Below are 12654 nucleotides of genomic sequence, written 5' to 3'. Positions count from 1 at the left end.
TCTATTCCATAAAGACATACGAGGTTTTAAAGAGGAACCAAAAATGCTGGCAGAGAACAAATATTGTTAAAATCAATTCATTATCCCTTCAGTAACTCACTCTTCAAAAGACAAGAGAGACTAGGATCATGGAGAACTGTTTTTCAAGTACAGGCCACTGACCTGCTCAGAAGGATGGCTGAATTCTCCAGGTCAGTCACTTTAAAACGAAACAAAAAACCCCCACTCAGGGCTGTTCTTAATAGCATACGATGTATAGCAAAGGATGTTACTTATCTCCTTGCATACCTCCTCTGCAACATAATCAAAATTTAGTTTGCTGGTTTATTCACCTCTTCAGTTACATAAAAGCTGACAGGAAGCTGAAGTGTGTCTGTGAACTGCTCTGTCTGGTTGTATCTCCAAAGACAGAGTCTACAGACTCTCCGGGCAGCTTGTTCCAGTGCTGCTCCACCTTCACTGGGATTTTTTTTTTCCTTATATTTAATTAGAAGTTCCCTTGCCTGTATCCACTGCCTCTCACCCTCAGACTGTGCAACTCCCAAGAGAAATTTGATTCTACACTGTCTGACATCACCCATCGTATAGTTGAGACAGCAACCAGACTCTCTCTTAGCCTTCTCTTCCAGGCTACACAAACCCAGCTCTTTTAATCCCACTTTTCACATGCTCCAGTCTGCTCCCCTCCCAGGCAGCTCTTCATTGGACTTGTTCCACTTTGTCAGTGGAGGGACTGATAATGGACATAGCACTCCTGCTAGCAGTAAGTCTCACCATGACCAAGCAGAGAGGAAGAATGGCCTCCGTCTCCTGGCATACTATTGCAGCCCACAACGTGGCTGCATTTCTTCTATGAGAAGAATCTGTAATTCCCTTTCCAAGCATTCCGAATAAAAATCAGGTTTCTGGATGGAGGATTTTTTAAAGCCAACCAAGAGCCTCCTGTTCCTAGAGTGAAACATAGTACCCTGCTTCCTCTTCCCATACCTTATGAAGAGAATGGCTCAGTAATCAAAGATAATTATTAAAAGCCTATAAAGCATGTAAGGGCAGCTCCAGATTGTATCTGTTAGAAGTGTACCCAAACCCAGAAAACTTTAGGACACTAATTCAGCTATTACATATTAGTAAGTGAGAAAAGTTTCTTGAAAATTCATATATACACTGTTGCAATAGTAATTACTTCAAAGCAATCAAAACAAAACACTTGTTCCCTCAAAACAGATAAAGTCAAACCAATATGCTCAGCCAAGCAAGTAAAGGCTTTTATATCATGATATAAGATTTAGGATCAATGTGTAAATCCCTTTTGGGCTATCAAGACATTCAGCACAGTCAGACACTCACAACAGATTATTTTGGCACCTCATCTCTTCTCATCCCAGAATCCCACGTGTCTATGGACCACATCTACAGACTGCAACATCAGCTATGTACCAATCCCTCTGTGGCACCTTCTATCATTCTAACCTTGCAACAACCCTACCAATACAATGTTCTTATTATGAGTCATCTGTGGTTATTAAATTAACTTTTACTTCTTTTTATTTCAGACAAACAGTTAAAAACAAACATTGGGGCATATTGACTGAGACACAAACTGAAAGATCATCTACTGCAAGCATTTAAATGAAGAGATAAGAATGCTTCTCTGTTTTTACATAACTCAGAAGACCATCTGGTAAAAAATAAGCACATTCACCAACTGTTGTTCACTTCACAAAAACAAGCTAATACACTTACCAATTATCAGAAATCAAGAAAGGGCTTAGGGAAAATATGCCAGGCTAAAGTTTGGCACTATGCATTTCAACTCCCACCCCCAACTCTTTACAAGTCTCCTCGTTCTCCTATTTGAGCACTACCTTAAGCAAAACTTTAAAGTAAGGAAACATCAGTCCCTGTCAACAGGAGGAATGGAGGGGGGGGAAAAAAAAAAAAAAAAAAAGATAAAATGATGTTTCTGAAGGTCACAGAAGACATTTCTACCTATTAGTTGCCAAGCAGACAAGAGTGAACTTTGCCCATGATCTGAGATGACTGCAAGCCTTCTGAACAAAGCAAGCAGGGTACAAAGTATAAACTGGTAGCATGAAGCTCTAACCACTTCTTCACAGAACTAGCTAAACTTGGCACCATGTTAACCACTTTCAAATGGTTTCCAGCAGACTTTTAACACACTCAGGACTCTGAAGCAACTTCTGCTTCCAGAATACCACAAAGACACATCCACATGAAACCTATGAGCTGAAGCAAGATATGAACTCTAGCCTCCCAAGCCTCACGCTATCACTCTAGCGTTTAAATCACGTGCACTACACACAAAGAGCAGTGCCCATACTGAATTAAAAACTGAAGCAAAAACGATTATCCATTACTTAGTACTCTGGACTACTAAACCCATTTGTCTTTCCAGAGGACTGAAGAAAGTCCTTACCCAACAGCTACAAAAAGCTTTAGTTAGGATCATCCCAAAGTTTCTGTGCTTGTTTATTACTTTAATAAAAGTTTCTCAGTGAAGGCAAAAACCCCAAGATGCCCTGAATCACAGTCATTTTGCTCCTACTGTATCTTGTATGTTATCATGTGAGAAGAAAAATTGATGGAAAACAGAAAATAATTGCAAGGGTCATACAAACACTTTTGCTTTCTGGATGTTTGCAGCCACCTCCTTTCTCTTCATTGTCTCAAAAGCACTAGAACCTTAAAAACAACTAAAGAATAAATAAAGGTCATTTTGTAGATAAGAACACAAAGGAAGAGCGCTAATCCACTGTTCTACAAACACTCATATGGTTTTAGTAAAGAACAGGACCCCGAGGAATGGACACATTCTTCAATATCTAGGAATGGTAGCCGAAACAGGGAAACATGAGAACACACAAATCCCAGCAAAGCACAGGTCACACCATAATGCAGACCAACAAGGACTGCAAAAACATCATTTCTCTAAAGACATAAAACTTATATAAGCTTTTAAAAGTATCAGGACAAAGAAGCTTGACAGTGAGCCAGTGGGATTAAAAGGAGAAGATACTAAAGAAGTATTCAAATAAGGTAAGAGCATATCAGAAAAGCTAGATTAATTCTGTGCACTCATATTCATTAAAGAGGAACTTAGAGACCATCCTATAACAAAGCTGCTCTTTACAGAGAATTCTCATCCTAAAGTATCAGTAGAAAAATACAGAACAAAACACCAGGACCAGATGATAGTCCTCAAAATATTAAAGGGCCTTAAATATGATTTTTTTTTTCCCCACAGGAAAATCTTCTTTAAATCAGCCTTAATTAAAGATTAAATCAACCTCAACAATCCCCCTGTGCTGACACTAGCTTTTTGGAGAGTTTTATTGGTGTGCAAACAGAAGGGGGTAAGATTCCTACAGTTCAGACGAATTTATCTTCTATACCATTAGAAACAGCAGAAATTCCAATAAATTACATAGAATTAGTACATATGTGAATATATAGGTATGACATATTGAGGAAAAGTGAAGACAGCTTCTATAGAGCAAACTACTAAGACGTCTCTGAAAAAGTCAGTCAGTTCAAGAACACAAGACTAACTCAAGCTGACACAGTTTATTTCCAAAGTCTTATAATAAATCCCATCACCAAGCTCTTAAAGTGCTGACTTCCAGAAACTAGGATAAGGCAAATCAATTAAAACTCTGTTGCTTTCATCTCTTTCTTTCCTCAGGACTAGCCACTGCTGCAGATGAGACACTAGGCCAGCTGGGTCTTCGATCTGAGCTGATATGGCACCTTTGATATTTGCTCACACAAACAACCTGACCTTTAAAATACAAAACAATAATCATAGAGGTGACTCAGTTTCAGAGTTCTTGTCTTTACAGACTGTTTCCTGCAATAGGTAAAATATGAAACCTACATAAAATAACTCAAGGGCTAACGTACTCTTTTCTAGTTTCAAAACATCTCTTAAGAACTGCTTTAATGAATTAACGTTTGAAAGCCTAACTACTCCTGCAGAACAAAGACCTGCTCAACCAGTTAGATTAGACATAAAGGACAAGTAGATGACTACTTCAATAGACCAAACAACATGTAATGTATACATTAGGTCTTTGGTTTCCTTTTTGAGCAGTTTGTTTTTACAATTGCACATTATCTAGTCAACTCTAAAAAATTAGCTTAATTAGTAGGTATTAATCCAGCTAGTAAGTATGTCATTTCCTTTCATCCAAATGATGAGGAACAAGTAAAATGTTAGGTACTTCCCCAGGCTTTTTATTCTAGTTCTTAAAGTAGTTAAAAGGACACACTCATCTAATGGCTGCACCACAAATGCACAAAGTAGAAAAATACAAAATCCTATGAAAGATATGCTATATAGTTCCTTCAATAAGCTATTAACTCTTGCTTCTAGTAGGGAAACACATGAAAACTAGGCTTGTACTGGTAACTGAACCATCAAAACTACACAAATGGCAGGGGACAATTGTTCCCTTTCAGACTCAGCAGCTCCAACACAATTTTCTCAAGACAGGAGACTATCAGGAGCCCTTAAGACATGTAGCAAATTGCTTAAATCCTCATTCCCTTCTCTCCCACACCCTCCTTCCCCACAAAAATATGAAGTCTGTCAATGATCCTTGCTTACCACGAAATATTAGTAACATTTTATTTTCAATGCAACGAATAACTTTCATATTACCTTTCAATGAAAGCACATTCCTAGCCTCTGGGAGTACATATAATTAACAATTTCAAAGTCATAATTAGTACTAGTTGTCATGGCATTTGAAAAAGGATCTTACAGGTACTACCTCTCAATCTGTTTCAGTGACCTACTAACCTAAATACCTATATGAATGGGCTGATGGAAATGGTGACATGATTACTACGATGTGAAAAGTCTTTTCAAGGTAATTGAATGAACAGAACAGCACAAACCTCTTTCTAAAGATGAATTGGTGCTCCAGTGGTAAATTGTTAAGGGTCTTACAGGGAGCTGTAATGCACACAAATCATAGCACCCTCTTTCTTCTCTATGAATGACAGATAGTATTCCTAATTAACTATCTATCCTTATATAAGAGAAATTGGCTAGCTTTTTCATGAACAGCTATCATGGAAATACCCAAGTTAGCATGTTTCTAAATGGACATCACTCTCACTCCAATTTGTTATTAGCAACCATGACATCCACTTCACCTTCTGTTTAAAGGCCAGTGACTAGTAAATCAAATTAGCTTTGTTCTGATGAACATCAGCTTTGAGATTACAGCTGAGTTTAAAAATAACAAAGTTAAACTGTTGATTCTTCAGAAACACACAATGAACAACTTAGTAGAAGCAATGGTCTTGGTAGTAGATGACAAACAAAACCAAACTGAAACACACTAAGCATGCAGTATGCTTTCATCACGTCTCTTGACCCTAAGGCCACTTACAGCAAAGAAAATCAATTGTGTTGCAAATCAAGAGGTCCAGCTACCAGTTCAAATGCTGTCAGGGTAATGCACAGAATTATAACATGTGATAACAAGCAATGATGATTAAGAAATTCTAATTAAAATGGAAATTAGGAAGCCTCACAGGTATGAGCTTCAACATCCTACAGTCTTAAAGTCCTCTTTTTACACTGAAAAAGAGCCCTGTTAGCTATTTCAAAATTTAGTAAAGGGCATAGTAGCCTATATTCGTTAAAAAGTCAGGTTAAACAGCACTTAGCACCTTGGCATCTGATAATGAGAAACATTGCAGACTCTGCTTTCACCTAAAGATACCCAGTATGAGGGCATGAAGAAACAAATCTGTCTATCCTGAACTCCGATTTCTAACCTAGAGTGTAATGGATTTCCTTCCAACTACTATGCAGAGAGTTGCAGAGTTCAGCCCAGGTGGTGTGCTCTAGGAGTGCATTATATTCCACAGAGAGGCTACACAAAACAACGGTTTGGTATGAGCAAGACTGAGGTTTTAAGCTCAGACAGATCTGAACACATACAACCAGACATTTAGGTGCCTAGGGAGACTTTCTGGTGAAAAAGTAAGCCTCCAAGAACTTGAAACAGAAGTTGGAGGACACTTTTCAAAGATTTAAACTTTGACTGTAATTCTCTTCAGCACAGAAAATCTGAAAAAAAAACCCAAACAAGAACAGTCCTTCTGCTCCAATGTCTTAGTGACAAAACACCACCTTTTCTTTCAGAAATCAATGTTAAGGACATGAACTTAGCTACGTGTTCAAAACCTCTTAGTGAACGGTTTATCCTTACAGCAGATGGTTGACACACTCTTCCCAGTCCCCAGAGAGTCACAGTGGGCAAAAAAGAAGGATACAAAGCTTTACCTGTATCTACCTACCTTTTCCTCCATCAAATTTTCACATTGGCAATAACTTAAAAGTGACAGAAAACATGAGCCAGTACACCAACAGACAAAAGAAAGCAAAGCTCTCTTAGCATCCCTCATTGACACACATGTAAGTTTCTGTACCTAGACTGTTAGATAGTGAAAACAGTGTGCAGAACAGAGATAATTTTGTACAGGGCTGAAGCAGACAGATATTTTTCATAATCACCAAAGTAAATAATCTTTCAAAATACATCTTGTCAGTTACTTAACAGCCCTGTGCTAACTTCCACATGAAAAAGATTCTCCTGTTTAATTTTGGCCATTCCAGAAGGAAACAAGTAGTTTGAATTATGGTTCAATCTTAAATAAAAGGAAAGAAATAATGTGATGTGTCAATGTCATGGTCAATTTCATAACTTAAAACATTATTACCTGGCCCGCTTTCTCACCTTTCTGTAAGTGATGGTAATGAGGTTCTTCCTTCTCAGTCCCCCCTTGCTCCTCCCACAAACTTCTGTTTTTATGAATAAGATCGATTGAAAGTGAAGTGTTTTTATTTGCATGTGTGTGAATTGCAACAATGTAGTCCACTACCCAGGTTAAAAAAACAAACAACAAAAAACACACGCATAACTTTGCTTCATTACAAACACAGACGAAAGCCAGAAGGAATAAGAAAAAAAAAAATCTATTAGGTATCTGTTTTTTCTGGTTTTGAGTTTTGCCATTCCACTCCAAAATCTTCCCATTCAGACTAAATCTTGAGCTGCTTACTTATTTGGCCAATAAAAACTGTGAATTCTGTGGGAAAAAAAAAAAAAAGCTTCTAAAGCTCCATATGTCAGATATTCTTACAGTATATGGGCCCCCAGGAGCTGGTGAGAGTTGTCTCACCATATTTCAAACCTTAGGCCCACTCTACATTTAGAATTGTTGTCAGGACACTCACATAGTATGAATAAAGCATAGATGGACATAACTGATAATGACAAAAAGATATTCTTGCTAATTTTAGTCACCACAACAAGTGAAACTGTAAAAACAAAAGTAGAGGTGCTAGCATACAAAAATGTCCACGTCTGACACTCTGTTTAATACTCAAAGATTGTTTTTCATTCCCAAACAGCTTAACTATGACAGTTTACCATAGAATCATAGAATGGTAGGGGTTGGAAAGGACCTTTAGAGATCACCTAGTCCAACTCCCCTGCCAAAGCAGGTCCCACGTAGATCAGGTCACACAGGAACACATCCAGGCGGGTTTTGAAGACCTCCAGAGAAGAAGCCTCCACAACTCCCCTGGGCAGCCTGTTCCAACTAAATTCAGTGCAACTAAAGTTTACAATTTTAAAAAATAAGGATCTATTTTCTTTGTAATGAAAAGCAGATCAATGCACTGCAAAAGCCATTATCTTCAAACCCAAACCTTAGAGATCCTGAATATATTTGTAGCACATTTTGCAGTTAAACACAAAAACAAAAGAACAGAAATGTTATAAATTGGTAGACATTACACGCCCTTATTTCCCCCAGTACATGAGGTATGTTGCAGCATCTTTCACAAGTTCACATGCAGTTATCTTGTTAAAGAATTTATGCTACAAACACAAGCTTTTGGGTTTTTTTTCCTGTGGAGTTTTTCCTATATGCCAATGACACTTTGTGGAGAAATTCTGAATTGCATTTACTAAAACGTCTAAAACTTGTTTGTGCACTTCACTACTTTAGCTGCTTCCATCAAACAATCAGACTACTCAAGTATAGAGCTAAGCTTCTGCATAATCTTTCCTAAGCAAGGGCCTAAGAAGGAAAAGTTAGACAGGTTGCTTACACAGCCCACATGCATGAATACATACTTTGTACTCCCTGGGTAGCATACAGTAAACTCATTAAGAAGAGAAGAGAGGGAAAGAAAATAATTATAAACCACACAGAACAGGCTTAAATTGGTTTGAGACATTAAGAAAAAAATTGTTTTAATAGACTACTTACCATGTTTTACTCTATAGTTGCATTATTTTATGAAATTAATCAATGTTTGTATGTGTATGTTTGTATATACACAAAATACTTTTAAGAGTATTTCTCTTCAGTAGGCCAGAATGCAAAAGTAACCTGTTAGAACAATCAGAGCTAAAAGGAATAAACTATGTGATTCAAGATCCTGCTATACTTGAAATCAATGGCAGAATCCCTAAAAGCTTTGAAAGAAACAAAGTAAGTCCATGAAAGCTTCACAAAAGCATCAAACATCAGTATGACTTTGCTGAAAACCTTTGTATGGGGAGTTAAAATCCTTTCAAGTCTTAAAAGTTTAAAGGCCACTGCTCTATCCCTCTTAAATGCAACATGGGAAAGGTGAAGGTGAAATGGTGACAGAAGTATCCCTCCCACTAAAAATCAGCAAAGATTAGCTGAACAAAACCATAAAGAATTGCTTCCAAAATTTCCAGTGTGCATGATGTTCTTCAATAAGATACCTCACACAAATACAGAAGGTGGCAGCAGAATTCTGGGAAATGTATTTATTAATTGAAAGGTACAGAAAATATAGAAGGAAAAAACATGCAGAATTAATTTGCCCATAATGTTGTCTTTTCCACTTTTAATTCTTAGTGAACAAGTTGTAAATTCCATCGAATATTTCAAATACTCAAAATACTTCACCACATTGTAACAATCTAAATATATGACTGACATTGTCCTTTACTAATCTGAAGCTTTAACAGCATGACAATTCCCAGATCAGCATTTCAGAATCAGGTAGATGCTTGACATTTTTTTTAAGTTAAAAAACAAACAAACTTGTATTTCCTGATGAATTATAAGAAAACATTTGGGTTCTTTTTAAACAGGCATTGTTATATGACAAAATATTTCCTGGGTCCTAGGTTCAGACACATTATGTCATCCTGCAAGCTTGCAGTAATATTTACTTCTCTTCATGGTACCAAACATTTCAGTTGTTCTTATATCTTTAGTTATTGGCCTCAAAACCCAAGCATAAAAATATTGCAGAACTGCAAAACAGCATTCACACTAAAAACTTGGAAAGTGGACACAGATTGAAAAATTCTATTTTAAACAATCCCATGTTCACCATCCACTAAATTAATCATTGGCTGAGATTTCTGAATGTAAATGTTTAGGTAATAATGTAGAATTCCATAAGAGTCTGCCCCTGTAGTGTGTGAGTGCAGAATTAGGGGTCCCAGTTTCCTTTTACACAGAGTATCATTACTGGAAGAACTCCTTTATGAAACCCCAGCCTCCTTACACACAAAAGTATCTTCAAGCAAAAGAAAAGCATCATTATAGAAACATTTTAATAAACGTGTAAGATATTCAGGCACAGAAAGGGAAAATAGTTCCCTGTTACCAAGTGGGATCTCCATATGTTACATCAGTAAGATAACAGATATCTTTTGTAAAGGAGGAATTACATAATGTATGCTACCTGTAATTCCAAAGAAATACTCTTGCGCACACACACACACACAGAGTGAACCAAGGGAATGCCTTTTTCAATTAAATTTAAAAGTTTCACTGCTACCATCTGAGAAGCAGCCTTTTAAGAAGCTGAATGTATAGACAGCAGTTTTACCATTCAAACCAAGAATATGCAGGAGTCTGTCCATGTAAGAGCAACCACTGCAAATAGAGACATCTTTAAAAATAAACAAACAAAAAAGAAGCAAAATAAACAAAACCAAAGAACAAAACATAGGTATTGAAAACCAAATATTAAAAAGAAATACCCAAATATAATCTGATACACTTCCAAGCTGCTTTTAGCTCCTACTATTTCAAACACAGGTAACTTTCACTTGTTTGGTTATTTGTTCTTAGAAAAACAACTTAAAAAGGTGTAGTATTAAGAAGCAACAAACTGAACAAATTAACCAGGCTTCTGGACACAAAACAACTTTTATTTTGATAAAGACTTTATTCTGGGAGTAAGATTTAAGAGTTTGAAGTTAAACTATAACCCTTTTACAGGAAGGAAATCAAGAAATTGAAAAAAAAAACTCCATACCTCTTTAAAGGCACATTGCTCCCTTCTGAACAAACATGTTGTTGTTTGGAATGGGGTGGGAAGAGTTTTACTGTCATTAGAACAGTCATAGGCTGAGGCAACCAAAAAGTTAGTGTTGATGTTACAATGGAAACACCTCTGTTCAGCGTTAATCTGTACTACCAGCAAGTGATTCATTATAAACATCGTGACAAATCATGAGGAGTAATGAGTTTTGTATCCTCCCTGGCATTTGTCTCTTCCAAGTGAGCTGTCTCACAGCTGTCCCAGGGCCTGGGTGGATGTAGAGGGTTGGAACAAGCAAAGTGTACGAAAAACCTTTTTTATTTATTCGCTTATTAAAAAAATAAAACTCTTTAAGTTAAAGAAGACGTTTTGTTCACACACCTTGAGAGAAGAGGGCACGTTTCCTATTTCTGACCAAAACAAACAAACAAAACAGAAACAAAACAAGAGGAAAGAGCAGAGGCTTTGGAGCGTGGGTTTCACACCCACCACCCCGGACCTTCCCACAAAGAACAAGCAGCACAGCAACGAGGAGAAAGAGAAAAGCAGCGAGAGGACACGGCTGTGTGCCGGCGGCGGCTTGAAATTTACCTGGAAATCAGCCAATATCATTTCTCGGTCCATGTTGGACGCCATTGCAGCCAGCTGCGTCCCCGGCTCCGCTCTGACCCGCGCACCTGGAGCTGCTGCCGGCGAGGACGGGGCAGAGCGGGAGCTAAGAGCTCATCGAGGCGCCGGGTTCCTCTCGGGCTCCCGCGGCGCCCCCGGGCTGCCCGACCGGCAACTCCGCGGCGGCCGGGGCACGGCGGCGGGCAGGAGGGGAGGCGAGAGGCGGGCAGGGGCCCGAGAGCGAGCCGGGGCCGGGAGCGGGCAGCGCTGCCTCAGCTGCTGGCCCGGGGAGGAGGAGGAGGAGGCAGCGCCGCTCCCTCCCTGCCTCCACAGCGCCTGTCGCACATTTTGCCTGTCATTGAGGTCGCAAAGAGGCGCTTTGCGGCCGCCACGTGACCACTCTCCTGTCAAGCGCTCGCGAAGCCGGGGGCGGGGCTGATGCTGTTCCGGCGGCCCGCGGTGACCGCGGCCGCTGCGCCCCCCCGCCACGGCCCGGCGCCGGGACCCGGCCGCGCACCGGGGCCCGGCTCCCGCAGGACGGGAGGAGCCTGCGCCTCGCCCGACGGGAGGTGCCGGCGCCGGGTCGCGATGCCGCGGGCAGCCGTTCTGCGCGAGCGGCTGAGGGAGCCCGCGCGCGGGCCTGTCGCGGGGCGCCGCGCCGCCTCAGCCTGCGGGGCGCAGCGGCTGCGGCGCCGGCCCGGCCTCGGAGCGGGCGGCGGCTCCTCCGAGCGGGCCGGGCGGCTGCGGCCCGCAGCGCGGCTCGGCCGGCCGCGACGCTGTCTCGGGGGCTGACACCCTCTCCGCTCCTCCCCGCGAGTGGCGGTTCCCCGGCGCCGGCGGCGGCGCGGGGGTGCTCGGCTGGGCTCCGCCGCTGGCTGCGGCCTAACGGGTCGGTGGGGCCCTGTGGCTGCGGCAAGCCCGGTCCGGCCCGCCATCCGGGGGTAGGTGTGGGGGAAACGAGGCTCAGCCTCCCCGTGCGGGAACAGGGCATCCATCATCCGCACCCCCGTGACGGAGGAGCGGGCGGGAGCGCGGTGGCGGCCGTGAATACAGTGACGGCGTGGTTCGCCTCTGGCGCTGACAGCCTGTAACTTTGCGCTCACAGAGGGATCCGAACCTTCCTGGGGCGGAGGGCACGCACCAAGCGGGGTGGGGGGTGGGTTGTGCTCGATAAAACGGTGACTTTTCCCATCTTCGTACTTCCCTCAGAAGGAGGAAAGGCATTTTTCACAGGTTTCTGAGGCAACAGACCGTGATCTGCAGAGTGGCCCTCACTCAAGCTTAGCCCTCCAGCACTGTAAGATGCAATTGTATTATATATATATCAGATAAAGGGGGGGGAGGGCGGGTAAATAAGGCAAATCTAGCTGTAATTAATGCATTTCGACTTTGCCTCCTTACCTGATGCCGTTCATCTTCTACCTTAGCACGGCCGTTAAACACAAACAGGTATTTGGGCACTACCATGGATCTGCGCTTTGTACGGGTGTCACAGCTACCTAAGGTCACAAATACTGCAGGCACCTACTGTATATTAGCTGTATGCTACCTAATAAACCTACACAGTGAGATCTTTGAATCAAGTTGTTGTGCCGTTTTTAGGAAACACAGATCTTTATTATTTTTCTCTTCCATCCGTGGGGATTTGACACAAGTTTTTGAGAACCGGGGGGCAG

At 41.2% G+C, this 12654-nt stretch overlaps 1 protein-coding gene across 2 annotated transcripts in view; it reads right to left on the bottom strand.

Moving 5' to 3' along the window:
• The window catches only part of FAF1 (Fas associated factor 1), a 163034-nt gene extending 151709 nt beyond the window's left edge, over positions 1–11325 (bottom strand). For both annotated transcript variants that reach the window (XM_062003980.1, XM_062003981.1), the window contains exon 1: positions 10961–11325. In XM_062003980.1, the coding sequence (XP_061859964.1) occupies positions 10961–11005 (45 nt within the window). In that variant the 5' untranslated portion in view covers positions 11006–11325. The remainder of the gene's footprint in view (positions 1–10960) is intronic.
• Between the last annotated feature and the right edge of the window lie 1329 nt (positions 11326–12654).

Source organism: Colius striatus, chromosome 10, assembly GCF_028858725.1.
Source record: "Colius striatus isolate bColStr4 chromosome 10, bColStr4.1.hap1, whole genome shotgun sequence".
Taxonomy (NCBI): domain Eukaryota; kingdom Metazoa; phylum Chordata; class Aves; order Coliiformes; family Coliidae; genus Colius; species Colius striatus.
Note: the sequence above shows the minus strand (reverse complement) of the source record. Positions and strands in the feature narration are given on the sequence as shown.